The sequence below is a fragment of the Zootermopsis nevadensis genome, unplaced genomic scaffold (genome assembly GCF_977971745.1).
Source record: "Zootermopsis nevadensis isolate Lab colony 2312 unplaced genomic scaffold, Znev_1.0 Znev_ptg000011l, whole genome shotgun sequence".
NCBI classification, from domain to species: Eukaryota; Metazoa; Arthropoda; class Insecta; order Blattodea; family Termopsidae; genus Zootermopsis; species Zootermopsis nevadensis.
The window spans coordinates 11,618,226-11,644,920 of NW_028259143.1; the positions used below are offsets into that span (position 1 = coordinate 11,618,226).

Genomic DNA, 26,695 nt, shown 5'->3' on the forward strand with positions numbered 1-26,695 from the left:
AGCGAAGGCATACCGTTCCAATTTATGTTAACACTGTTTAATTCAGTTTCAAGCATTGTACTGACAAAGTTAAAACTCCAGTGAGGGGTTTAACAAAGGAATAACTATACACTTCCACTGCATTCCGATGATGTGTTCAATGTCTCACACCCTCAACCATAAGGTACTTCTCAGGTAGAAGGCATTCATCAGTCAGAAATTCAAAAGAACAAAATACTAACTGTAAACGTTTCCCATAAAGGCATTGAAGCTAAGTGCATGCTTGCACCTGTCCAACTTAAAACAAAAGCGGTGACCAAGTTCCAGGATAAAGGGGTGTCCAAGATATAGAGTGTTGTGGACATGTAAAATTATGGGATATTCGCCGGTTCCAATTAAAAGTGTCCAATATAGAGGGGTGTCCAGGATATAGGGGTGTCCAACCAGAGGGGTTTTACTGTATATGAACATGATATATGGATAAATATGAGGTTCGTTTCCCCACACAATTCTCAACTGCAATGCACTTCTGCCAACATGACATCACTGGAGTTTCGAGATATATGCAGGTACCTGTAAAATAATAGCTTATTCGCTGCTGGTTTAAAATTATTGTTATAATGTCACATTATCCAAGTAAATTAATGGTTAACGGACACATTCTTCCAGCAATTCAATAACTGATCTCTGACTTTTGGACTGTCATGTGACTCAAGAAACTTGATACATGCAAGACACGTGAACTGTTGATTGAGAGTTTAGGCAGCTGCTGTATGCTACCTCAGTTACTAGGAAAAGAATAAGGAGACATTACTTTATTACTGACCTACTGATATGACAGAATATTCATCTCTCTCTTCCTTGCCCTCTGCCTGACTGCTTCAATCAACAACCAATTTGTTTGCTTACACTACCAAGGAATGAGAAATCCTTGTTTATTGCATAAAAATATCTGCAAAGCATTTTGTCAGAGTTTGTCAGAAAGTCTGGTTTCAGGACTTAATGGTACTAGGATAACTTACAATTTCATTCATTTAGAAAAGTTACGGTTATGAATGTATTATTAGAATATTAATTATTGCAACAGAGTAGAAACAATACAAATTAGTCTCTTGCTTCAAAATGTAACTAAGCATATTACTAGCCACGTATGAAAATTTTAAATTAAAAGAATATTATTTATTACACGTGGGCTGTGACTCCGTATAGTCTTCCACGTGGTTCACATTCCCTAGGGTAGCTCTAGCTGTACTTTTAGATCGCTACGTCACCACAGCTGAGGTTATGCAACCCCCACTACTACTGAACTCCCCTCTCTTGGCTTACACATCGCGCATTTAGGTGCCACGAGTACTCGCGCGAACTTTTTGTCTCATACAGCTGGGAAGCTGCAACTAAAGGCTTCAGCTGAACACTGTCCCACTCCGAAAGAGTGATTATCTGCTGTATGTCCCTACGATGTACATGCTCCGCGTCCGAGGGTTACCAATATATGAAAATTAAGGGAAGAATAAAGACATGACAGATAAAACTTGTACATGTTAGAATTTACACAAACTTGACGTGTTTACTACGTTACATAAAAAAAGAAATATGATGTATGATGGTATGAAATGCCACTTTCTCGGTATTCACATCTAATTCTCAGCACACAAACCACATACAAGCCATTACATAAATTTTCAAATACCTTGAAAGCTGTTGCAGGAGGAATAACTTTTTATTTTTGAAGACGTCAAAAGAAACTTTCGATTTAAAGACGAATTCGTCGACTACGTCTCCACTTTTCCGTACGTCTTCATGGAGTGATGCTTAATTAATTAAGGTTAACGTTGTGTGTACATGTTACGAATAAATTTTGTAATGAAAATAAGAGGCAGGAAAGAAACAGGCTATGTTATTATTAATTCCGAGCTTTTTGTAGATGAACAGAGGCGGTTCGGGAAAATTTGTGCCATTACTAAATCTTTGCTTGTGAAGAAAGTTCCCTATAAGGGTTAATTATGTCAGCCATGATTCACGTCCGAACTAGAAAGCTCTTTTGTTGTCTCCTGCGACATTTCTGGTCTTGTAACGGATTCACTTGGATTTCCGATTAAACTAGCGCTGGAAAGTTTTTCTCTTATATTACTACGTAGTCCAACCACGGGGTTAAATTTTATTATTGAAAATGAACGATTCAGAACTCTTTATAAACTGAACGATGAACCAGTAAAATTTACATTTATACATTGAAACAGACTTTCGTCGTTTCTCAGTAATGCAAGTAATTTCATGGCTCCATAGTAGATTTGCATTAAGTTAGGCTAAACTCTCCTTCTATACGAAATCGTTAGTGATTAGTGAGTAATGATGTCAGTCAGTAGTGAAGATGGCGGTCTTGTGAGTTGTGCCATGTAACCCGATAGAAGTTTACTTGAGTTTTAGTGGTCTTTGCTGCATCCATCATGATCACCCTGACGATGGAGGCAGCAAGCACCAGTAAAGCGTCAGTAAACGTCTACCAGACTACAGACAAGTTTTACTATTAGAAATACGATGCTAGTAAAAACTGAGCTACCTGGCTCATATTATACAAATTATATGTCATAGAAGTGAATACACCAGGCTAATAAAACAGTTTTTTTTATTTCCTAAACTGGACGATGAAATTTTACTTAAATTCTTTAAAATGCCTTGGTACTTTTATGCATAAATAAGTATTAATGTTTTACTATTTGTCATTTTTAATACAACAATCGATACGTTTAAACTGGCTTTCTCTTTCCTGACAAATTTTCACTGAAGACAGAGTTACTTCAGATTTTGTTCCGAATTTGGCAATTATTCGTAACACTGTCTTTTATATATCGCGATGCATCAGATATAAATTTTTCATATTTTCTGTACTTCTTGTACATACTGAGTTACATAATCATACACTGCCCCATCTCATATTAATCGAATTTAGAGTTACAATACATTGAGGGTCAAGGTAACCGAAAGTGTGAGTTATTATTAACCCATTTATTCAAGCAATACTTCACGAGTTAAACAAAAAACTACTAAGTTAAGAATAATTAATATTTTATATATGAAAATTGCAGCATAATACACTTCTGTTGTACGATTATGTTACATAAATAAAAATCTTAAGCAGTTTTATACGTTAAATTAACGATAGTCGACAGTAATGACATATATTCTGTAACTTACTGTGATGTAAATAATAGCACAGTCGTACGATTAAAAGATAACGAGGGACTGAAAAATAATATAAAAATAAGAAGAAATTTTGAAATGGTTTTACAGTTTCCACACTTCTATATGGAAACAAAACTCGTGTAAAGAAGAACAAAAATGTAATTAAAATTGAAACAGCGGAAATTAAACATTTGAGAAGCGTCAAGGGAGACAAGATTGAAAGCGAAGGTGCACGGAAAAAAGCATTCAGTTTATATGCATATATAAACCTATTATTATTATGTCTGTCGACGTCCTCCGATTCCCCGTTGCCATTCTTCTTTCTCAAGCCATTTTCCAACTTATGGACCTCTCTCTTTCATAGTCTCGTTTATTCCATCCATCCAACTCTTCCGTGGACTTCCCCTTCTTCTTTTGCCCGGGTGCACCCAGTGCATTACTTTTTGAAGTAGTTTGTGTGTATCCATCCTTTGTACGTGGCGAATACATATTAATTGTTTTGTTCGGTTGTAATCGCCCACAATATTGGTGATTTACATTCCATCGCGTATTACAATATTACGAACGTGATACATTTTGGATATTCTAGCAGAGCGCCTCCAGCAATCCATCTCTACTGATAGGAGTTCTTGTTTCTTTCTGTTAACTGCCAGACTTCACATCCATACGTAAGAATGTATAGCCGTTCAGTGATGGGAGCTTGGCTCCTCGGTAGACACTCGAATCCCCCCAGGGGACAACTAGAGGCTGCCGCTATTGCTGAATATTGTCCACTCCTTCATTTAGTTGAGAACAATACAGATATTAACTGGCTCTGGACGCAAGAAGATGATTTTAGGATTGCATTAGACTTAAATGTTTACGTGCGACTATGTTCAAAGTTTGTTGTAGAATGCCAAACCGACGCGCTGCTGTAAGCGTCCTGTCCCTGGTTCGAAATATTCAAAACCAGTGACGTAGTCACTTACATACAACTCTTGCGTCTAATTCCCTCTCTCAAACCTTACATTGCATTTCCCAGTAGCATTTGTCTGCTGAGTGACAATGAACCATAAAACCCAAACTGACTTTCGACATATTGAAGCCATAAATGTCAAAGTGTGACACATGGGACCACACCCAGTTCACGACAATTTATAACCCATCAGTGTAGAAACCAAGACTTCCGGGAACCGAAGGTCCTCGCACTTCTGTGTCTTAAACACTTAGGTAGATGCCATGAAATGGAAGTATCCATCCCAGTATTAAACTTACAAAAAAGAATCTGAAACAAATTCAGATTAACAAAATAATAAGAAATTTAAGTGTATCATTAAATTATCTCAGCAGAAGGTGTAATTTGGACCGTTACAAATGCTTATGATGATGGCATTATATATATATATATATATATATATATATATATATATATATATTTGTGTGTGTGTGTGTGTGTACTTTGTTGTTTCGCGTGATATTTCTATCCGACAATATTAAATTTAGTGCACCTAAAGCACTCCTGCTGGCAAAAATTCTTTCATTAATCTTTGTATCATGTTTACCATCAGCTGTAATTTTGACTATAAGATACTTCTATTGACATCTAGAGATGATTTTGCCTGTTTCGTATGTTAAATCATATTCCTCTTTGGTTTCTGTATATAAATATTGTGTTTTATTAAAATTTATTTCTAACTCCCACGTTATATATTCTTCATTGAGGTTACGGTTCATATATTCAATACCTTCATAATCTTTGGCCACTAACACCTGGTCACCCGCAAAACTTAAGGTGTAAATGGTGTTATCGTCCAGAGGTACTCCCATGCCATTATATTTCTTTTTCCCTGCTTTCAGTCCTTTTTCAAGATAAATTTTAAATAGAGTAGGGGAAATGGAACAGCCCCGCCTTAGTCCCTCCGTCACTTTAAAGACCGGCAGCAAGATCTTATTCCCAATTTTAATATGGAAAATATTGTCTGTGTATAAATTTTTGTAGCTTGTATGATGTTTAAGTTTATTCTAGTTTCCTCTAAGGCCTCCCAAAATTTGCTGACTGGGACACTATCTTATGCTTTCCGCAGATCTACAAATACTATATGCAGGTTACGATTTACAGAATGACTTTTTTCAGCCAGTTGAGTTAAACAAAAATATTGCCAATTGAAGATCGGCCTGCTCTAAAGCCACTTTGTTCCTTTGCCTCATGTTCCTGATATTCTTTCTCTAGTAGGGGAGCCCAGGGCAGAACGGGGAACTTAATCTTTAGAGGCATGTGGAAGGGACAATAATACAGATAAACACATGGAGGAACCTTGTGTGCATTTATTGTCTATTTGAGATTGATAATGAGTTATTAGTTTAGTTGTAAGAATTACAGTTTGTTAATATGAATTTCTTTAAAAAATGTAACTTCCCCCATTTTTCTCCGTGCCCGTGGCAAGCCTGGGTAAGGTTGATATATGTTTGAAAAAGTTGTAAGAAGACACAAATTAATCTAATAATTATGACGTAGGATATAAAAATTATGTGAAATATCGAAACTTTACGCATTTGAAATCTACTTAGGCCTAACACAGACGGCACACATGTGCACCTCTTCATCATTGTGGCTACCAACATCTGCACATGAGTTATGGGCCCATTCCAAGCAAGACGAATACCGGATCCACCCTTCAATAGACTGCAAAGAGACATCGCCACAATACAGGCACTTGTCATTTGATCCTCTTTTCTGGGTACCCCATTCTGCCCCGAGTATACTCTTTAAAATTAGGATTGTCCCACCAAAAATGACATCATGAGAATCAATAAAAATAATTTGTTTAAGACTTTCAAGAAAACACCTTGTAACACGCATCATTCAACAAAGTGGATGTGAATATTGAATAGGTTTTACCTTCACTGGAATTTGAGAAAAAATTCTAGAATGCAGGAGAAAAATCAAGCATGGGTGATTATTTCAGAAACTGTAACCACAAAATGGCGCTGACTGATATGACATGACCCTGTGCTGTATGCTAATGGTATTTCACCCGGTCCCGATAGATCGCTACGCATTGCAGACGAAATAAAGCCGATACCCTGTTCTGCCCCGTGGCCCCGTTCTGCCCCAGGTTTTATTGTTTTCCATGTAACCGACTGTATGTGTTTGTAACTAATATTGGGCGATAGTTGTCGCAGTTTTCGTCTTTATCCTTTTTGTAAATAGTAACCTCCATTCATTAGGTAGTAAATTTTCACCACTGAAACGTTTCTCAATTTTTTAATAATTTCGAATAGTTTTGTAGTTCTGTGTTTTATACGCTTGGGGGGTACTCTGTGTTTTATACGCTCGGGGGGTACTACTCCTGTGCCTGGGTTTTTTAATTTTTTGTAGTTTAAATGCGTCTATAACTACTTGTATATCGAGTGATATCAGTTCAGTTTGTCGTTCAATTCCTGGAACTTGAGACCTCGTCTTAAATTTCAGCCTTTCTTCAGTTAGTAGCCTTTTGAAATAGTGTTACCACTCTCGTGATTGTTTAATATGAATTGTAATTTTATTTCTGCTATTTTTTAGTACATTTTTTAAAATTCTCCATGCTTCTGTACAGCGTTGACCACCAAGATTTGATTCTATTCTCTTACAATTTCCCTCCCACAACTTATTATTTTATTTGCCAACAACCTTTCTTACTCTCGCTTGTACTCATTTATATTCTAATTCATCTTCAATAGTGTTTGTACTCAAGCATTTTTATATTTTTCCTTTTTTAATGTAATTGCTGCTGTAATTTCTTTGCTAGTCCAATTCTGATGCTTTCTCTCATCGATTACACCCAGGGCTTCTTCTGCTGCTTTCTGGAGACATTGGACCTTGTGTGAATATTGTTCAAGTACCGAGATAAAGTCAACATCATTCATTTTTTCATCTAATCTTCATTTATAAAAGTAATCTATGTTGTTGTCTTTCAGCGCGTCTAAATTTTATTTCATATATTTTAATCTCATTAGATCGGGATCTTTAGTGTCTGTTCCTTGTTTGTCCTTTAATGTGAAAAAGATTTTTGATCGAACCAAAAATATTGACAGGCAGTGTCGGACACTGCCGCAGTTATTTTCGTGAAAACGTCAATCGTGTATAGTATATTGAAATTAAACAAAATTTTTGTTTTGAATCGTTTAATTCATTTGCAACTTACATTTATTGAATACAGGGTAGTGGTATGAGAAGTAGGATACATATGGCTTTGAAATTATTTGAATACCTCTTGCAAATATCAAATCTATACAAGTTTTCCCTTGCGTGGTTGGTTTGTCCAAATCATTCACTAGTTCAAGTTTAAAGAATTTCTGAAGGTATGCACGTAAGAGTTCTAAATTTTCGTCACTAGTGTTGAAATCGCCCATCAATACGAGCGGTATGTCACAATTATATTCTAGTTCGAATGTCTCTGGGCCCCCGTCGCCATATTGGGTATGCCAAGTGGGTCCGATCGGTCTGGGTCGACCTCCATTACACTCTCCATCTCATCAGCAACAAAATCCACATTCATACTTGACCCAGGCTCGTCAGATGCCGCCTGAGTTGTCCGAGCGCGCTTACGTTGCCTATATTCGCGGCAGTACTGCGCGTTGGATTTGGGTCCGGGCCCGGCGTTTTCGGTGTCATTCTCTTTGGAATTTTGTGTTCTACGCATTCGTGCCCGATTTTTGTAATTCTGGTTTTACTTTGCCCTCATATATCGCGACATTTTAAGAAAATCTGGAAATTTTCAAACTTTTTCACATTCACAGCCTCGTATATTTTTGAGTTTTTGAGATACACACTTGGAGGCCAGGATGAGTTATAACATATACACTCCTCTTCATAATAACACTTGGTTCACTTGGATCGGATATTTAGTCTCTGAGATATGATCCCGTTTATGGACACGTGTCGAATCCGGAAAGTCGAAAATCGTGGGTTCAATTTGCGCGTGCGCAGTTCGCGACGTCCGTCCGCCACGAATGTCGGAGCGATACTGGCACAAACCGTCATCCTTTCTCTTTAAAACGAGACTAAGATGGCTGCGCTATGTCTATTTTTAGCCGAGTTATTGAAGTTTGAAATTACTTCGACAGAAACTGTCGCTCATTTGGGCGCGATTGCCTCCCCAAACCCGGCATCGATTTTAAAGACATTTTCACGTCAAAAATTATCACTACCGCAGGTGAGCCCTTTACATGCACGGACATCTTGTAATTTTAAAACTGACGATTGTTGTATAATAATATTGTGACGTGTCGACGTGAGTGTCGCGGACTCACACTGGCGGGGAGGAGCCGCTTGACTTCCAGTCTGCCTGGTCTGCATCTTTCAACATCTTGGGAGGAGGATTATAAACAAAGTCGCATTCCTGGGCACGGCCGAGTTGTGAAACAGCATGCAGTGAGTAAGCTGAAGGGCACGGCGGCAGCAAGACAGCGAAGCGTTGAGCGTGTGGTTAGTGTGTGGATTCCCATGTAAAAGTGTTTGTCGGATCGTATTCTAGTTGGCAGACTCCAAACAGGAAGGGTTGACAATAAAGGGCGTAAGAACCAACCTACGTCGCAATATAATGAACCCTATAGTTTATTGGTTCAAAGTAAATTTATTTATCTCCTTGTGATCGTAAGAGCTATTTAGTATGTTTAAGGAAAATTGCTGGCATAGGCGAATGAGTCGTCACTCACGGAATGACCGTTTTTTTCATTCTTTAATCCTCGACAAATTCAGTTGTGATTAATAAAAATTCAAAGTGAGTTAAATTAGAATTCTTACATTAAGACTAGCAACCTCCAAAGTAGTCTCCGAGTGTATCAAGTATCCGCTGCCAACGACGAGGAAGACGGCGAATACCATCAGCTTCACCATCTCCAAATCTTGCCATCTCGCGCCGAACTGCGTTGGAAATGTCCTCTCGTGTACGAAAGCGTTTCCCTCGCAATGGCTGTTGCAATTTGGGTATTAAGTTATAGTCACATGGCGAAAGGTCAGGTGAATATGGAGGATGGTGTAGTACTTCCCATCTCCGACGTCGTAAAAGCTTCTTGACAAAAACCGGTCATTCCTTAATGTGCCTTTTTTCTTGTCTACTGGGGTCCGCAGTGGCCGCGCGGTCTCAGGCGTGGGCCTTCTGCCGCTTGGTCACCGGGACCGTGGGTTCGAATCCCACTCAAGCCATGGATGTTTGTCCGCGTTTTTCTGTGTCGAGCTGTCCTGTGTACAGGTAGAGGCCTTGCGACGGGCCGATCCCTCGTCCAAGGAGTCCTACCGAATGTCTATAGATCAAAGCCAACGAAAAGTGGGGACCCCCAGTGCTCAGGCACTTGAAGAACGGGTCGTTCCCAGTATCCAAGTACTATAGCTACACCTATTCACACCTACCTGATCTCACTACGCCAATCGGAGGAGTATATCGTGCCCTTTCACATGTATATTTTGAACGTTCTTCAATATAACGTGTTTGCTCCCAAAAAATTAGTTGCCATGACTTTTTGAAGTCACCCTCCTATGATTAGCTTCAATTTTATACCTTAACTGTATTTTTTAAATGGTAGAGCATTAGTAACCCAAAATAATCGTTTTTCTGCTCTTTGGACTGAATTTATCTTATACCGAGTGATTCAAATGTTCTTGTGCACACACACACACCTAGGTAAAGCACGTACAAACACGGAGGGTTGAGGTGCACATCCAGTTCTTGTAACTTGTAGTAAAATTTTCACCATGAGAAATATTTTCTTACATGTAGACAGAAACTCTGTCTCACCTGCACGTCTCTAAGTGTTTGGTCTGATCTAGGAATCTGCAATATTTGTCGTACATTTGTAAACGTTTCGCATTACGAAACAATTCCAAAGCTGGACACCACCCCTAGATATTTGTCCGCACCTGGTATTTTCAACATAGTCACATTCCATTTCTGGAAACAATTTCACATGTACACGTGTCAGCATGTTCCAGGCTGTAACAGAGAAATGCAGGAATGTGACATAGAAGTGAACAGTAAATACGAATACAGATAGATAGTTCTTGTAACTCTTAAGTGGAGCATAGGGCCTCCTTTCGGAGGTTTCATAATCTAAAACGTACGAGTAGTGAGTGACTAGCCCACTAACTGCACAATTTCTACTCAATCCTGAGTTGACTGCCAGAGCCATCTAGCAGGCAATCAGGAGAGACTTGGGAGAGAAATGGCCGCTGAATTTTGCTTACGAAACATCTCGTATCATGCTCGTAAGGTTCTTTTACATGCCGTAAATCTACGACATGGGACAGCCGGCTTTACTTCCCCTCCGAAGTAAGTTGTGCAACGGATTTTTATCAGTTTTATCACCCTTTAAAAATCCATCGACCTCGGCCGGGATTGAACCCGCGAACCTTGGGTCCAGTGGCGAGCACGCTAAACACTAGATCACCAAGGACAGCAAATATAAATATCATTGTATGTAAATTATGTGTAATATGAGTATATTTTAACTTTCAATTTTATTTAACTTTGAAATTTATTTAACGACGGTTTTTTCAGTAGCTCGGACTATATAGAGTAGCATGAGATGGTGATAGAGCATAATGAAAGGGAAAGGATGTGGAAGTACGCGGTCGTGGCCTAATTTAAGGTACTATCACTTTATTTGTCTGGAGGGACTGATGGGAAACACCCCCCCCCCCCCTCCAGCAAGGATAGTCGGTCTCCGGGCAGAAATTTTAACCCGGAACCTCCCAAATACGAAGCAGGAGTGTCAGCCACTCGACCACGACGTGCGCTTTAAAGTTTCAAGTATCTGGCAAAATTATAAATACAACTGAGGTTTATTACGAAATGACGAAAACAACGCATTACTGCCAGCCGGGTTTCCTCCAAATCCCTAAAGATGAAGGTATACAGAAGAGAATTTTCGTAATTTTCTACATAAGTTAGGAACGTGGTAACTTTCTTGGTTACTTCGGGTGACGAACTGCTTTTTCTTTGCTTGAAAATCGCCAAATGCATGAAGAAAATACTGTGCGGTGTGATAGCGTGAAACAATAAAAAATGTATGACGTCACATTATTTTGTACTTTCAGTCACCATTTTTACATCCCAATTGGAATATTCATAATACATAAGCACTTTCATTATTTCTGTTTAAAAATAAAACAAGTCGACAAACGGGTGATGTCTCTAGTATTTTATAATTCACAGTAAACGAGTTTCTGACTTATAGAAGTCTACTGTTTATTCCTTTGCAAAGAGTAAGCGATCTCTTCATAGCCGAGACTCTGTAATTTTATTGCCGTGTTCGTGTATGAGATAGAAAGAAATACGAGCTTAGATAGCTTTGGGAACAATTTATAACGTAATTAAAGCCCACTGAAATACAGTGTTTCCCACAAATTGCACTTCTGAGAGCAAAAGAAGTAAAGACAACAATTACACCTACGATAATTCACGTAGAATATAAATTATATGAAATAGTTTACCAGCACGGATTCCTCTTCTATCCCATGTTGGCTACATGCCCTGTCCATCTCATCCTCCTTGACTTGATAAGTTTAATTATATTTGGTGATGAGTACAACTTATGAAGATCCTCGTTATGCAACTTTCACCAGCCACCGAGTAATTCATCCCTCTCAGGTACAAATATTTTCCTCGGTACCGTGTTCTCAAACATCCTCAGTCTACGTTTCTCCTTAGTGTCAGAGACCAAGTTTTACACCTATACACAACTATTTGCAAAATTATAGTTTTATGTATTTTAATCTTTACGTTTTTAGACAGGAGAATAGAAGGCAAACGTTTCTGAACATTACCCAAATTTAATCTGCTGTTAATGTAATCAGAAATCAAATTTTGATTTATTACAGTCGCTATCTAATATCTGAACTTTTCCAAAGGATCCATTAGCTGTCTTTATGTTACAATTTTGTCCTGCATTCTGGTGATGTGGCATCAACTTGGAATTCTCTGTGTTTACTTCTAGATCAACCTTCTTTCTAATGTCAATTGGAACTTGCGTGTTCTTCTCCATTGTATTTATGTTATACCCCAACAAATTTACATGAGGGTAGACTAGAAGCTCATGTGTTCCATTCAGTTTTACTCCCACCTGGTTTTCTTGGACCTTCCTAATTGAATAACTAAAGCAAGATTGAAAATCAATGGCGATAAAGCATCTCCATATTTCAGACGATTTAGAATAGAAAACGTGTCAGACGAATGTTTACCTGCATTGACTTTACTATAGGTTTAGTTTTAACACATGTTAAGAAGCTTTTATCATAAGCATAGACAATCTCAGTGAGGATATTGTGCAATACTTAGCTTCTGACTAAATTACATTCTTTCTTGTATCTATGAATAGCTGATATACCGTCTCGTTGTACACAAATTTCTTCTCTAGTATCCGACAAACACAAAATTCTGATAAGTAGTTAACCTGTTACGTCGGAACCCGCACTGTTGATCCCTAATTTCTTCTACTTATGTACTTAACCTTGGGAGAAGAATGTTCGATAAAATTCTATTCATAACAGTGATGTTCCTCGTTAATTAGTGCAGCAAATTTTATCGTCCTTGTAAATTGATACAATAACAGTCTCCTTCCACCTCTGAGGCAATAATTTTTATTCTAAGTATAATTAGGGAGTTTATGAATCTCAGAAAGCAAGGCTTCATCTCCTGCTCGAATCAGTTTAAAGTAATTCCATCACTACCTGGTGATTTATACATTCTCAACTTGCAATGGCAATTTCAACCTGAGAAGGACTGGGCTATGGCATTAATTGCTCAGCTGTATTTATTTACATGTACCTAATACAGTCAATAGCAGAGAGAAGTAATTCTTCCAGCAGTTCAAAAATGTTGTGGGGATCTAAAAGCAGATCGCCATTCTCATCCTTTATCAAGTTACTTCTAGGTTGGTCTGCCTTCTTAAATTCATTTATGCCTCTGTATAAGTGTCTAGTGCAGTGGTCCCCAACCTTTTTGTGCCTATGGGCACATTTGTGAGTTTATGAGATCGTGGCGGGCACCAACCAATTAACAAAGCCAAATTTTCTTTTTTCTGGACAAATAAGATATGGACACCAAATAATACACAAAACAACAAGACGTTTAATGATACAAGAAACCATGCAATCAAAAATACGTAGTTTTATAAGTACAATTATTACTACTCAAGTGGGAAGTTAGTGTGTTGTTGGCACTGCATTTCATCGGCCAGTCTTTTAAATTTGGGAGTGTAGGATGATGTTGCTGCTCGCAAACAATCGTCAAGATGGGCATTAGTAAGTCGAGATCTATGCTTTGGTTTTATAATGTTTATGGTTGAACGGCCTTCATTATTTAGTATAACCTCTTTCCGTAATAACGCGGGCACCCAAAAAAAGCCTTGGCGAACACTGCTTCAGTGTATCTAGTCTACTGGTACAAAACGTCTTGAAGTAGCCCCTTCCGCCGTTCTGTGCTCCGCTGGAGAACCTTCTCTTAGGTTAGCGAGGCGGTATGTGACTGATATCTACAGGGGTGTTCATAATTCCCTGACACATTACAAAAACCGCTAGTCTTCAATGGTGCAATGGATGGTAACACAGGACACGCCGATAGAAAGAGAAACACTCAAAGTTTATTTTACATCCCTCATAAATGCGCAATAACAATGCGCTGCTTCATTGGCCATCCCGATCACCTGACCTGACGCCATATGATTTCTTTTTATGGGGGTACATTAAGGACCAGGTCTTTGTACCGCCTCTGCCACGGGATCTGCCTGAACTGCGAAGACGAATCATCGCTGGCATCTCACAAATCGATCGTGACATGCTGTAGCGGGTGTGGGCGGAAATGGATTATAGACTTAACGTCTGCCGCGTTACAAAGGGTGGACACATAGAGCATTTATGAGGTATGTGAAATGAACTTGGAGAGTCTCTCTTTCTATCGAAATCCTATGTTACCATCCATTGAACCATTCAAGTCTAGCGATTTTTTGTAATGAATAAGGGAATTATGAATAACCCTGTATATCTAACATTGCTTAGCGAACTTGCACTCCATGCTACAAAAGTAATATTCTATAGGAAGAACTAGAAAACAAATAAACTTTCGATACATAACCAAATTTATTAGATGTTTCTTAGTATTTACTATTGTTTTCAGTAACAATGAGGTCTTGCCACATGTAGGTTAGTAAAAACAAAACAAAAGTTATATAGAAGAAACTTTCATAGATCAAAAGACGACTTTGTGAATCTTTTCAATACGGATACTTCAAAATTGATAATTTCTTGGTGAATTGTTATCAATGGAACCTAACCTGATAGCAAGTAATTTTTGCCAAGGAATATGTGGTAACTGTTATTATTGAAACAGTAATAAACACTAGGAATCAAGACTTTAAACACTGTTTTTACAGAAGATTTCCACGAATTCTGATTGTTCCTAGAGAATTATATATAAACTTGTCGATTACAGTTGGGGCATAAGTTTTACTGGCTACAGGTGGTATTAACGGATCTGGAGTTTTTGTCGCAACTAATATTTTTAACCTTAGCATAAGGAATAAAATTTGCATTTGAATTTACGTTCTGCACTTACAGTTACTGTATTAAATTGTGATGAGAACCACGTCATGCACTGTGACCCACAATTATGAGTAACTCAAGCGAATTTAACATATGAACACTACTCTTTAGAACTGTGATTTCTGTGAAGCGTTCAAGGTACTCAACTGTATGAAATTGCGACTAATTTCTGTAAATTTGACTTGTAAATCAATGTGGTATATATAACTGAGTTATGTGCCACTCACAGAGAGATGTATTGCTATGCATACGAAGTTACAAGCGACCCCCATCAATATTATCCAAGAGGGTCGTTACTTAACTTCTCTAAAGGATAATTTCCCATGAGATGAAAGAGACTTATGTCCTCTTATTCATAGGCTATTGACGGACTATAGTGAATGTTATCCTATATATCATGCACTAGTTATATATTGCTTGGTAGTGAAAGCCCAGTCGGTTGTAATGAGTTCCAGTGATTTTGGCATGGTCTATGTCCTGAATTTTGGTACGAAATACTATTTTATAAGAGCAACGACAAAGGAAGGGGACATGACATGAAGAAGTTAATTTTACTGTGATGAATTGTGAGAATGGAATATAGAATAAGGGTCTTGCGTTATGATGCTTAAATGTCATTAATATTTGCATATTTTCTTAACTCGTAATCAGTTTTATTATTAACAATTATTCACTTCTTACTAGATGCAGTGACAGGTAATTTATGACGTATAGGGATTTGTACACTTATGACGGTCTAAATTTACTAATTGACAACCATTACGTTCCCCCTGATCTTGAACCTGAAGTTGTTGCAAATTACTTTCGATTTTTAGAAAACAATTTGAACACACAAAATTTTAGAGTTGTTCTCATGGGTGATTTTAACACCCCTCGTTTTGACTGGAAGCGCGGTCTCCTTCTGGCTAACTGCCATTATTATTCGAAACTCAAGGAAGATGCCATCTACAGCTCCACGTGTCTTCTCGACCTCAGACGACATATGGAAACTGTTGGCAGCAGTGGTCTCCTAGACTTAGTAATTACGAACTTCAGTGAGTTGAGTATTAACTTTATTGATACTGGTATTGTAAAGCCTTATGTTTACCACCTATGATGTCCTCTTGTCCCTTGAAACAAGTAAAAGTAATTCTGAACTTTCCTACTGGAAATTTTCATCTGGAGATTACACCTTGTTGTATAACATTCTCTCAATTTATGACTGGTCCTCTATGTACATTATTACCGCTGTCGATGATTCTGTCGCTAGCCTGATCTCGGTTGCTATAAATGCTATAGATAAGGCTATTTCTCGTCGGCTTACGAGAAAATCAAAATTCCCTCCCTGGTTTTCCAGTGCCTTACGGTACTACATCTGGAAAAAAGATTTCTATTACAGACTTTTTAAAAGGAATAACTCTGGTTATTTTTATAGTAAATTTCCCTTCTATCGCAAGCTAGTGAAAGCTGCAATCAAGTCTGCAGACGTATTTGGTTGAAGTCGATTGACGACAATTTAAAGTCGCAACCCAAGCAATTTTGGAAATATATGGCGTCTTATAGAAAAATAAAAATAAATTCCACTTTTATTCAGCTTGAGGTTAGCGGTACTCATTTAGCTGAACCCCATTCTGTTGCCGATGCATTTGCTAAGAATTTTAGACAGTCTACTGTACCTCCTGTTTAGGTGTACCCTCTTCCACTGTAGGGTCCGCAATGGCCGCTCGGTCTGAGGCGTGGGTCTAGTGCCGCTTGGTCGCTGGGACCGTAGGTTCGAATCCCACTCAAGCCATGGATGTTTATTCGTATTCACGTTTTTCTGTGTTGTGCTGTCCTGTGTACAGGTAGAGGCCTTGCGACGGGCCGATCCCTCGTCCAAGGAGTCCTACCGAATGTCTATAGATCAAGCCAACGAAAAGTTGGGACCCGCAGAGTTCAAGACCTTGAAGAACGGGTCGTTCCCAGTATCCCAGTCTTCCGCTGTGGAGTCCACTGAATTCTTGTCATTAGCCCCTATCACCGAATTGGACATTTGTAAAACAATTCGTCGTCTGAGACCATCTAAATCTCTTGATGACATCCCTAGCTTTGTTATAAAGGGTTCCTGTATTCAAACACATCTTTAATCTAAGTCCAACACATAATTTTTTCCCTACTATATGGAAACAAGCCGAAATTTTCTTATGAGCTTTTGACCAGTGTATGGGACTGGTGCCAACCCAGCATCATGAGGAAATTGGGTAGCTACAATGGGTATCGTAATCCGGTCAGGAAAACTAGTAATGGCTGGGGGTTCGTCGTGCTGACCACACGTCACCCTATATTTGGTTGGATGATCGTTTACCTCTGCTTAGGTATGTGAACGTGAGGCCAGCATTCAAGCTAGTCGGCTTTGCCTCTCTGGAGCTGTTACGCCACGGATTTAATTTAATATTTTTCAATGGAAACAGGCAGTAGTAGTTCCTGTTCTTAAAAAAGTTAACTCTCCCAATGTTAGTCACTGCCGACCCATTTCTATACTTAATAATTTTTGCAAATTATTTGATTTTTTGATGTAAATACGTCTATATTTTAGGGTCATTGTCATTCGGCGAAAAGTGGAACGAAAAAGTGTAACAATGGTTTATCACCAAATAAACAACAACGTTTACCTAAGGAATATCAATTTACTCGGCATTTTTGTTACTTATAAAACATTACATTACATTACATTACCTTACCTTACCTTACATTACATTACCTTACCTTACATTACCTTACCTTACATTACATTATATTACCTTACCTTACATTACATTACCTTACCTTACATTACATTACATTACCTTACCTTACCTTACCTTACCTTACATTACATTACATTACCTTACATTACATTACCTTACCTCACATTACATTACCTTACCTTACCCTACATTACCTTACCTTACATTACCTTACCTTACATTACCTTACCTTACCTTACCTCACCTTACCTTGCATTACAATATATTACCTTACATTTCATTACATTACATTACATTCAGCTACCACAGACCCATCTTAAGCGTAACTAATTCAAGTTAAATAAGCAAAGTCTTAATCAAACTTTACTCAATTGTAAAGCGGGTATAAAGGAAATATTTAGAATAAAGCCAATATATAAACTTCTTTTCCGTATAGACGTATTTACGTCAAATTCTCCGGAACCGTGGTTCCACTGACAACTTTTTTTATTTATGATCATGACTCACATTACGTAAATTCTAAATTTAATGATTGTCTGCATGGTTTTACAAAATCTACATCTACAGTAAGTAATCTCGTAACCTATCTACATTTTTTTAACTCAATAGTTGGCTCCCAGGGACAAGCTGATGCTGTTTATTTTGATCTTAGCAGTGCATTTGATCTTGTCCCTCTTAATCTATTACTCAAAAAGCTCAGTGCTTTTGTGCTCTCTGATAATTATGTAAACTGGTTTTATAGTTACTTAACCATCAGATAATCCCAGGTTCATGTTTCTGGAACAATTTCATCTCCTTTTGTGGTCCTCTCTGTTGTTCCACATGTATCTGTTTTGGGTCCTCTACTTTTCAACTTCCTTATTGATGACATATGCCAAGTAATTAATCATTCTAAACGCAATATTTTCGCTGATGATATCAAAAATTTTCGTGCCATTAAATCTCCCAATGACTGCAATCAAACTTCAAATTGGCATTGTCTCTGTACAATGTTGGTGCACTGCTAACTTCATGAAACTCAATATTAGTAAAACTACAGTAATTTCCTTCTCCAGGAAAATCATTACTTTGATCATAAACTTTTTCAGTCCTCTATAACACTATTAAAGACATGGGAAAATTTATCGACTCTAAGCTCCGATTTTATAACCATGTTGACCACATATTTTCACAGTGTTTTAAGTTGTTGTGTCTTGTTCGCACAGTAACGTTTTCGTTCTCTTCTCTCGATTGCCTGTATATGTTATATGTAACCTTAGTTTCATCCACGCTCGAGTACCCCTCGGTCGCTTGGAATTCTACTACGACTACTGATGCCAACAAACTGGAGCGTATCCAGCAGAAGTTTGCAGCCCTTTTCTACTATCGTTTCCTCCCCCAAGGGCATTACAGCTACGCTGATGCTTTAGAGTATTAATACTCCAGACCCTGCGTAAGAGAAGGCATTGTAGTGATGCACTCACTATTCCTTGCGCAGGTTTACCGCGGTCTTAAATGCTGTCCTTTCCTTCTGGAAGCTGTCGGTCTCTGCATTCCTGCTCGGAAAGTGAGATATTTTTATCATGTTCAGTTTCAGCTCTTCAATTAAAACAGTCCTTCTGCTAGATGCACATCAGCTGCCTAATGTTGTCTGCAAGGACTTGGACAAATTCGAGACGAAAATTGTTACACTTCAACACATTTTACGATAGTCTAATTTCCTTCATTTATTTAAATTATTATCGCAAATATACTAATGTATTTAGTAGTAATTTTTTTGGGTATTAGCGTCCTCTGTATTAAGGTATTCCTATATTCTGTTTGTTGTTACCTTTCTATATTTATTACTGTGTTCGTGTGTTCGTCTCTGTGCTGCATCTGTAATTGGCCTTCTGGCTGTTGATACAGCACACTAATAATAAAGAATTGAATTGAAGTTTAATAATAATTATTTCAGGGCACACGAAGTTTTCATGATCTGGCTTAAGATCCCCATTTATTTCTTGGACGACCAGTCTCTCTTCTTCTGAATGGTGAAGAGTGGAAGGCTTTTTCTGGATTTCTCGTATCATATATTTCTTGTGGAGGTTATAATTACTAGAGTTGATTTGATTTTATATTGGATACATTTCTAGCTGTGTTTATAAACGTTTTATCTAACACCCCAAAATAAATTTTGGTCGCATATTTTCGCTTCTTTGAGAATATTTTATAAAACTATACACATACTACACTTATTCGTATGTCTATCAAACATTATATTTTGTGAAATTTCAGATTCACACTCCGGCGGGTGAAAATGGCGGTCTCTTGGTTTGACGCACCGTGTTTTCAGATAAACTTTTAACCACGTTTTGAGAGTTTCTTACTACCTCCATTTAATTTTCTGGGCCTATATCGCTAAGATTTTTGTATAAATTACAAAGACTTCAGAGACCAATACGACAGAACTACACATAGATCTATTGTAGTTTAGTTCAATAAATTCAGAAATTTCTAGACTGTTTCTAGTTTCGGGTATTGTAACAGTGTGGTAATTTTTTTCATTTACGCTTTCTTCTGCTACGAATTTTCTGTAAACCCGTTGGAAGAGTAGTATACACCCTACCACTCTCTGATTTAAAATTCATGAGTCATTGTATCGTTTTAGTTAAAACTTTAATGCGTATGCTTGGTACCAACCGGCATGGTGGACTACGGTTCTCATTGATCAATAGCAAATCTCTTGCATTGCTAACATAAGATACACACGCTGAATATAAATATTCCATAATAGTAAGTGATACTTGTATAATTAGGTACTTTATGGGGTTTAGCCTTCTTTTAAAAAAATAGTTATTCATTTATGCTGCTTTTACAGGAACGTATCTATCGTAGGACTGGAGAAATGACTATTGACGCAATCAAATGTGTTGTCCATTTTCTTGCTATGATCTTGTAATCTAGTCGTTTTTCGCTCAATTTACAACACATTACAACACATCTAGACAACAGTTAGATGCATTCCATTCACAAACTAAGCTCGTTTTTAAATTAATATTGTGAAAAGAAAAACTAATGGTTTTGTCTGAAACACATATAACTTTTGAGCTGTTTCAGCTATAATTATTGTGTCTGTCTTTTGTGTTTGCAGGTGATAAAGATGCTCGTCATAGTTGTGGCTCTATTCGCCATCTGCTGGCTACCTCTTCAGACCTACAACGTTCTAGCATACATCTACCCAGAAATCAATCAGTACGTATGGTATTTGTTGAACAGTATAATGTGGGAAAAAATGCATTGCACTATCTCAAGGTAGCGTTATTAGGCTAGAGATCACCAATTTATACGAGGCGCGTCCACAAAGTAAGTTTCCCACTCGTCCCACAGCTAGCAAACCTTATATTGCGCGAAGCGACTGTGCGTACGTGATAGAGCAATGACGTAGCATGGCGCATGCACTAACGGCACTTCCCGCGTTCTCACAGTAGCATCGTTGCAGCTGTTGAAGATGGAGGTTCTTATTCCAGCTCCCGCCGACTGTGAAGTGCGGTCAGTGATAACGCTAGGCCGCACACGGCTCGACGGACAGCAAATCTCCTGCACGAGTTCAGCTGGGAGGTGTTTAATCATTCACCCTACAGCCCGGACCTCGCTCCCAGTGATTTCCATCTTTTCCTACACCTTAAGAAATTCCTTTCCGGTCAACGTCAGCGTTTTGAGAATAACAGAGAGGCGGAGATGGTTGTCACACAGTGGTTCCAATCCCAGGCGGCAGACTTCTACGACACAGGTATTCAAAAGTTGGTCCCACGGTATGACAAATGTCTCAATTCCGGTGGTGAATATGTTGAAAAATAGCTGGACACTTGCTGTATCTGTTGCAATAAATATTTCCATGAAATTGTGTTTTGTTTCTGTAAACGGCCCCAGGGAAACTTACTTTGTGGACGAGCCTCGTAATTTATAGCGAGTGTCTTATGAATCTTGAAAATGGAATGCGAAATGAAACAGATTGTGTTTATGTTATCACATCTGCTGTATCATCTAGATCAAGAGGAAATATGACGAGTGTGTGACAATTATAAATCAAACAATTAAAAATTTAAAACTCCTTATAAATACAAGACTTAAAGCTTTCACAGCGACAGTGTTCGATAAAATATTCTGGGACAACAAACCACGTCAATTGTGGACAAAAGACCAGCGTGTCGGACACGGGCAACTGGCACGACTTGTTGCACCAGAAGATTTTATCGACACCTTGTGAATATTTAAAGTTCTCCCGAGAACACCAAAACTCTCCAAAGGGCATTGGGTTGCCTGGGGACATACGGTTGGTGATTCTTCTTCACACATTCCGAGAGTTAGAATGTTGTGTAATATCTTCAGACCTTAGACCACTTGGAGCGTATACCACTCCAGTTCAGTTCATCTGTGGTTCATTTAATGACCCTGCCATTAATTCAGAATGTATAGCGTCACTGATACAATGATTATTGATTAATAAATTGAAATGGACATGAAAGCAAAGGTAGCGACTTTACGTAGGTTGTTATCCCGTCATTTGTGTATAGGGATTATGGAGAAAAAAGACTCATAATTTCCGATCTCCAGAATAAGATTTCAAACGGAGACCTCCCAAATATGAAGCAGGGGTGTTGCACTCTAGGTCACAACAGTATTTTCGTTCTAAAAAAATATATTGAACGTCGCAGTCGAGTTTACATACCAGCACTGCTTCATGGGAGATATTGGGTTCAAATCTCTGCTATCGGTTGTTCTGATTTCGGTATTTTCTTCCGTGGTGAAATAGCATTCAGAATCTGTACATTAGAAATAACTGAAGAATTAATTACAGTGGAACCACGATATACGCGGGTTTCGAGAGACAGCCTCAGTACCCGCGTTGTGTGTGAAATATGTAGAACGTGTGTAATCGTATTGGGGGGACATATGACAGCCGCGGTTTATCGAGGTTACACTGTATAAATGCACTGAAAATTATATTACGCAGGAGATAAACAAACATTGAATACTCTTTCACCACCTATGTGGCTGTTCTGTGGTTACAAAGAAGCTGTGTTTCTGAATATATTGCTTCTTATTAATTAGTGTAATTTTCAGAAATATATATTTTACTTTTAATCACAATAATTTGTTTTCATAATTATTGTGATTAAAAGTAAAATATATATTTCTGAAAATTACACTAATTAATAAGAAGCAATATAAATAACTGAAATTCGTTAAAAATGCACTTTAATGTATTATTTTAAGATTACGTATGAATGTCATGTACATCAAATGAGAAATGATTGGTTGATTAGGAAGGAATCATGAATCGGGAAATTTTAGAATACGCTTTTACATCGTAAAATACTGATCTGCTATTAGCCTGGAGAATTTGAATTACGCACCTGAGTCGCTGAGCTACGTTAGCCGAAGTTCTGAAGTCATTTGAACCTTATTCGCTGATAATATACACGGAACGTTTCGAACGGTACGCTATAGATTTGTAAATATTGGAGGCACCATGCTGTTACCAGTTAATAATCCGTAATTAAGTAACTTCACGGCAGAAGCTGATTGTCAGTAATTCACAAATTCCCTGATTTTAAGAATCTCCTAAGAGTTCATTATCTCGTTTAGATAACATTGCTCTAATAATAGGCAAAGGTTAATAAATCTGTGCTCGACATGAATACAAACATTTAAGTTAATCTGGTAATCACCTTATTCGATACAAGAAAAGTCTTCTGCCGTCAAAGTTAATTCATCCGTGTTTTTAAGCTGCCTTACAAAACTTGCCTCTGCTGGAGTTTTCTACTGTATGCACGACGCATTGGTAGTATGAAATTAATTAACCAAACAGACCCTTTTTATGTCGCATTATTTTTAAATTTCCCCCAGCCCAGTAGATCCAGTATACTTTGCTTCAAAACTGTTTGGATAAGCTGGGCCTCGTAGTATAAATTGATATTAAGAACACAGAACTACCTTTCCTCCGCGAAAAATATCTTCTATCACATAGTCAGACAAAACATTTATTACTTTTTGTAGAATACATCGATTCACCACTATTTTTACAACTGCCCTGCAATATACCTCGCCCTGAGCTATATGAAATCGTTTCACTTTGTCACGCCCTATTTAATACGGTTGTAAATATTTCCTCCAATTTACACTTAGGTCTCCGTTTATGTTTTCCTATAAAAACCTTATATATAAATTTATCGTCTACCGTATTTGTGCTAATGTGTCCCTCTTCATTCTCATTAATGCGATTTTCGTAATAATATTAGACGAAAAGTAAAATTTACGAATTCATGATTGTTTAATTTCTTCCTGCCTTCGTTTACTTCCTGTAAGATTATTACAAAAATGTACTTACATATCATGACTGCCACATGCAGTTAAACGCAACTATATGTAGTGAGTTTGATTGAAAATAATCAGTTTCCCCAAGTAACACACAGAAGTGGCATTTACTTAAACATTATAACCTACTCTCAGAGTTAGTTTCGGTGAATAATTTTTATTCTCTTTGTTGGCAATAATGTGGAAATTATACAAGTGTTTGTTTCCTGTACCACCGTCACTTAACTCAAATACTCCCTTAGAAAGAGCTAGTCTCTGTCTAGCTCTTTCTAAGGGACCCAACAGAGTAGGTACCTTTTACCTGAAGACGGAGACAGAACCAGCATCAGGAACGTCGTGATTTTGGAAACAGACGATGGAAAAAGTCCTGGCAACGAATAATTTTAAGTGTAAACTACCGTCGTCAAAACCCTTTAGAATTTAAATTTTTGTTTAGATCCACCACTTTACATACCAATATAAATAAATGATATCATCACATTAGATCAAAATAAATGAATGCGTTGACTGAGTTTGTACTGAGTTTAAATCGTATTTGAAGATGGCTATCTTCTGGGTAGTTCCGCCATATAGTATGGTAGATGATGGGGGCAGCAAGGACCTCTGAAACTTCGGTAAACTTCTACCAGACTACATGGCACAACAACCCAGAAAACAGCCACCTTCCGACTCACCGCCGTGAAAACCTTAAATCCGAAATCGTATTTGTTTTATTTCTTAATTAAGTGCCCTATTACAATACAACATTGAAGAGCTCTTCTGAGACAGTAATTAAATTTACACTCTCAGACTCTATTTCAGTAACATCAATTTTAATATCACCAATCCATCCATCAACGCATAGTCCCAGAATTAGTACCGTGACTTCAGGATTGTCCGTTGATATTTTATGTCAAAATACGTATAATTTATACATAGGTTTACGCAGTGTTTGTTAAACTCTGCAAAGAAAAAACCTGGACAAAAAATGTGCAGTAACGTTTAATTCCTCTGTTTATGCTAAACCTTCAAAACACAGTGGTAACTATATATTCTGCCTGCTTTATTATTTAATAATTCCACAAATTATACGTATAAGTTTAGTGTAATTCTAAGAATAAATATAGATTATATTTCTAAACTGCATTAACAAATTTATCTCTGTATTGGAAACAAATTATGTTTTGTTTGGCTTAGGAACAATATTTAAATATATTCGATACAAATTTAGTGCTTCAAAGTCATCAGTAAATACTGGTATGGAATCTTGGCATTTTACAAATGCCATTTTACGAAGTTACGTATTTAATGTAGAATGCCTGTGATTAAAATACACTGCTACAATTTTGTGTGTTTGCAGGTATAGATACATAAACATCATCTGGTTTTGCTGTGACTGGCTCGCTATGAGTAACAGCTGTTACAATCCATTTATCTATGGCATTTACAATGTAAGTACAGTAGATGTTTATATCACCTGTATTTTTAATAAAGTTGTCATTTTATTTACTGATATTCTCTTAACATACTACCTCCACAGTGCAGGGCCCTTTTTCAGTTAATTCATTTATGACATTGCATTTCTTATAATTACCTTTATTCTACGTGTGAGTGTCTCAAGAGGCATCTTCCCTTCAGCCTCTTGGACCAAAAATTTTGTAATCAGTGTTCTATCTCTCTATCATTGCTACTCGCATTTCCCTTCTCATCTTCCTTGATTTTGTATTTTGAAATGTTCAAGAGTTAACAAACGCCTGTTACTTACACATAAGAGTAGTATTTTCATAAAAGCAGTTTTAAAACCTTCCCCATTGTTGAGAAACGAGAACTGCATTAGAATATATAACCAAAAACATTTGTTTAAATAAAATACACTATTACATTTTTTATTCGCAGGAGAAATTCAAGCGTGAGTTTCAACAGCGATTTCCTTTCCCGATTCGAGGGTGCTTTACACGTGCTAATACAACTGATAATGACATGGATAAATCGCAGACATTGCAGACCCGTGCATCAGTTAGAAGTTTCGACAGGAATCGCTCCTGTTCTGCAAGAGCCCAACTGCAGTGCTCCCTTCTTCCCCCAAATAACAGTTTCTACCGCGGAGTCGCTATCCGCGGATCGACCAGAAAGCCGGACACAAGTAATAATGGTGGTGTTGCTATTGAATTGTATGTATCACCTGACAAACAGCAGAAAAGTGGGCATAGTTCAGACATGGAAGAACTCTGAGTGTAAATCAGAGGAAAGGTATTCAAATGATCTCAATAATTTACCAAAGACTGATTAAGAGTTAACAGATATTCTTAGGCTTGCAGACACTGCGCAATTTAGTGACAAGTGGAGATACGGACAATATAATATTTGTAAGCGATGTTAAATTTTATCAACAATCGATTCTGGCAAAACAAATTCAATCTGTACGAAAAATTCCAAATACTATCTTCAAAATAAATGTATAGGTTGCTTCTTTGATGTTTGTAAAAAGTTTATCATTGATTTACTGGATATATGAAATCCTGACTTCGAAGCTTTGATGAGACGTACTGTGTTTGTCACCTCAGTTACGCACTGTTTCTTACAGCACATCTGAACTTCGTATCTACCTGATTAAATTAATTATCAGCCTATATAATCAATGTCTTGTTTTATGAAATAAACGTTTTGTGCAGATTCACAAAGAGACAGTCTGGCGGTTTGATTTCCAGTAATATAGAACAGTAAGTTACAAAAACTACAAATATTAAGGTAACATTAGTTGTCTGTAAACTTATTATTAATTTGTGTACACACTTGTATTTTCCAACCGAAATCACACGTATTGAAACAGGTTTTATGACGGTGGGAGTTTGAAGAAAACCGGAATCTCAGACCTTCTTATTACTGATTTTAATTTCTGAAGATAAGTGTTCTGTACCGATATTTCTTAATACTGATTAATACAGACTATTCTTTT

The 26,695-nt window shown here is 37.5% G+C and overlaps 1 protein-coding gene across 3 annotated transcripts in view; it reads left to right on the forward strand.

Annotated features, from left to right (window-relative positions):
* The window catches only part of LOC110835896 (neuropeptide Y receptor type 1), a 266,220-nt gene extending 239,798 nt beyond the window's left edge, over nt 1–26,422 (forward strand). For all 3 annotated transcript variants that reach the window (XM_087347284.1, XM_087347285.1, XM_022076597.2), the window contains 3 exons: nt 20,534–20,634; nt 25,100–25,190; nt 25,636–26,422. In XM_087347284.1, coding sequence (XP_087203410.1) covers nt 20,534–20,634; nt 25,100–25,190; nt 25,636–25,971 — 528 coding nt within the window. In that variant the 3' untranslated portion in view covers nt 25,972–26,422. The remainder of the gene's footprint in view (nt 1–20,533; nt 20,635–25,099; nt 25,191–25,635) is intronic.
* The last annotated feature ends 273 nt before the right edge of the window (nt 26,423–26,695 follow it).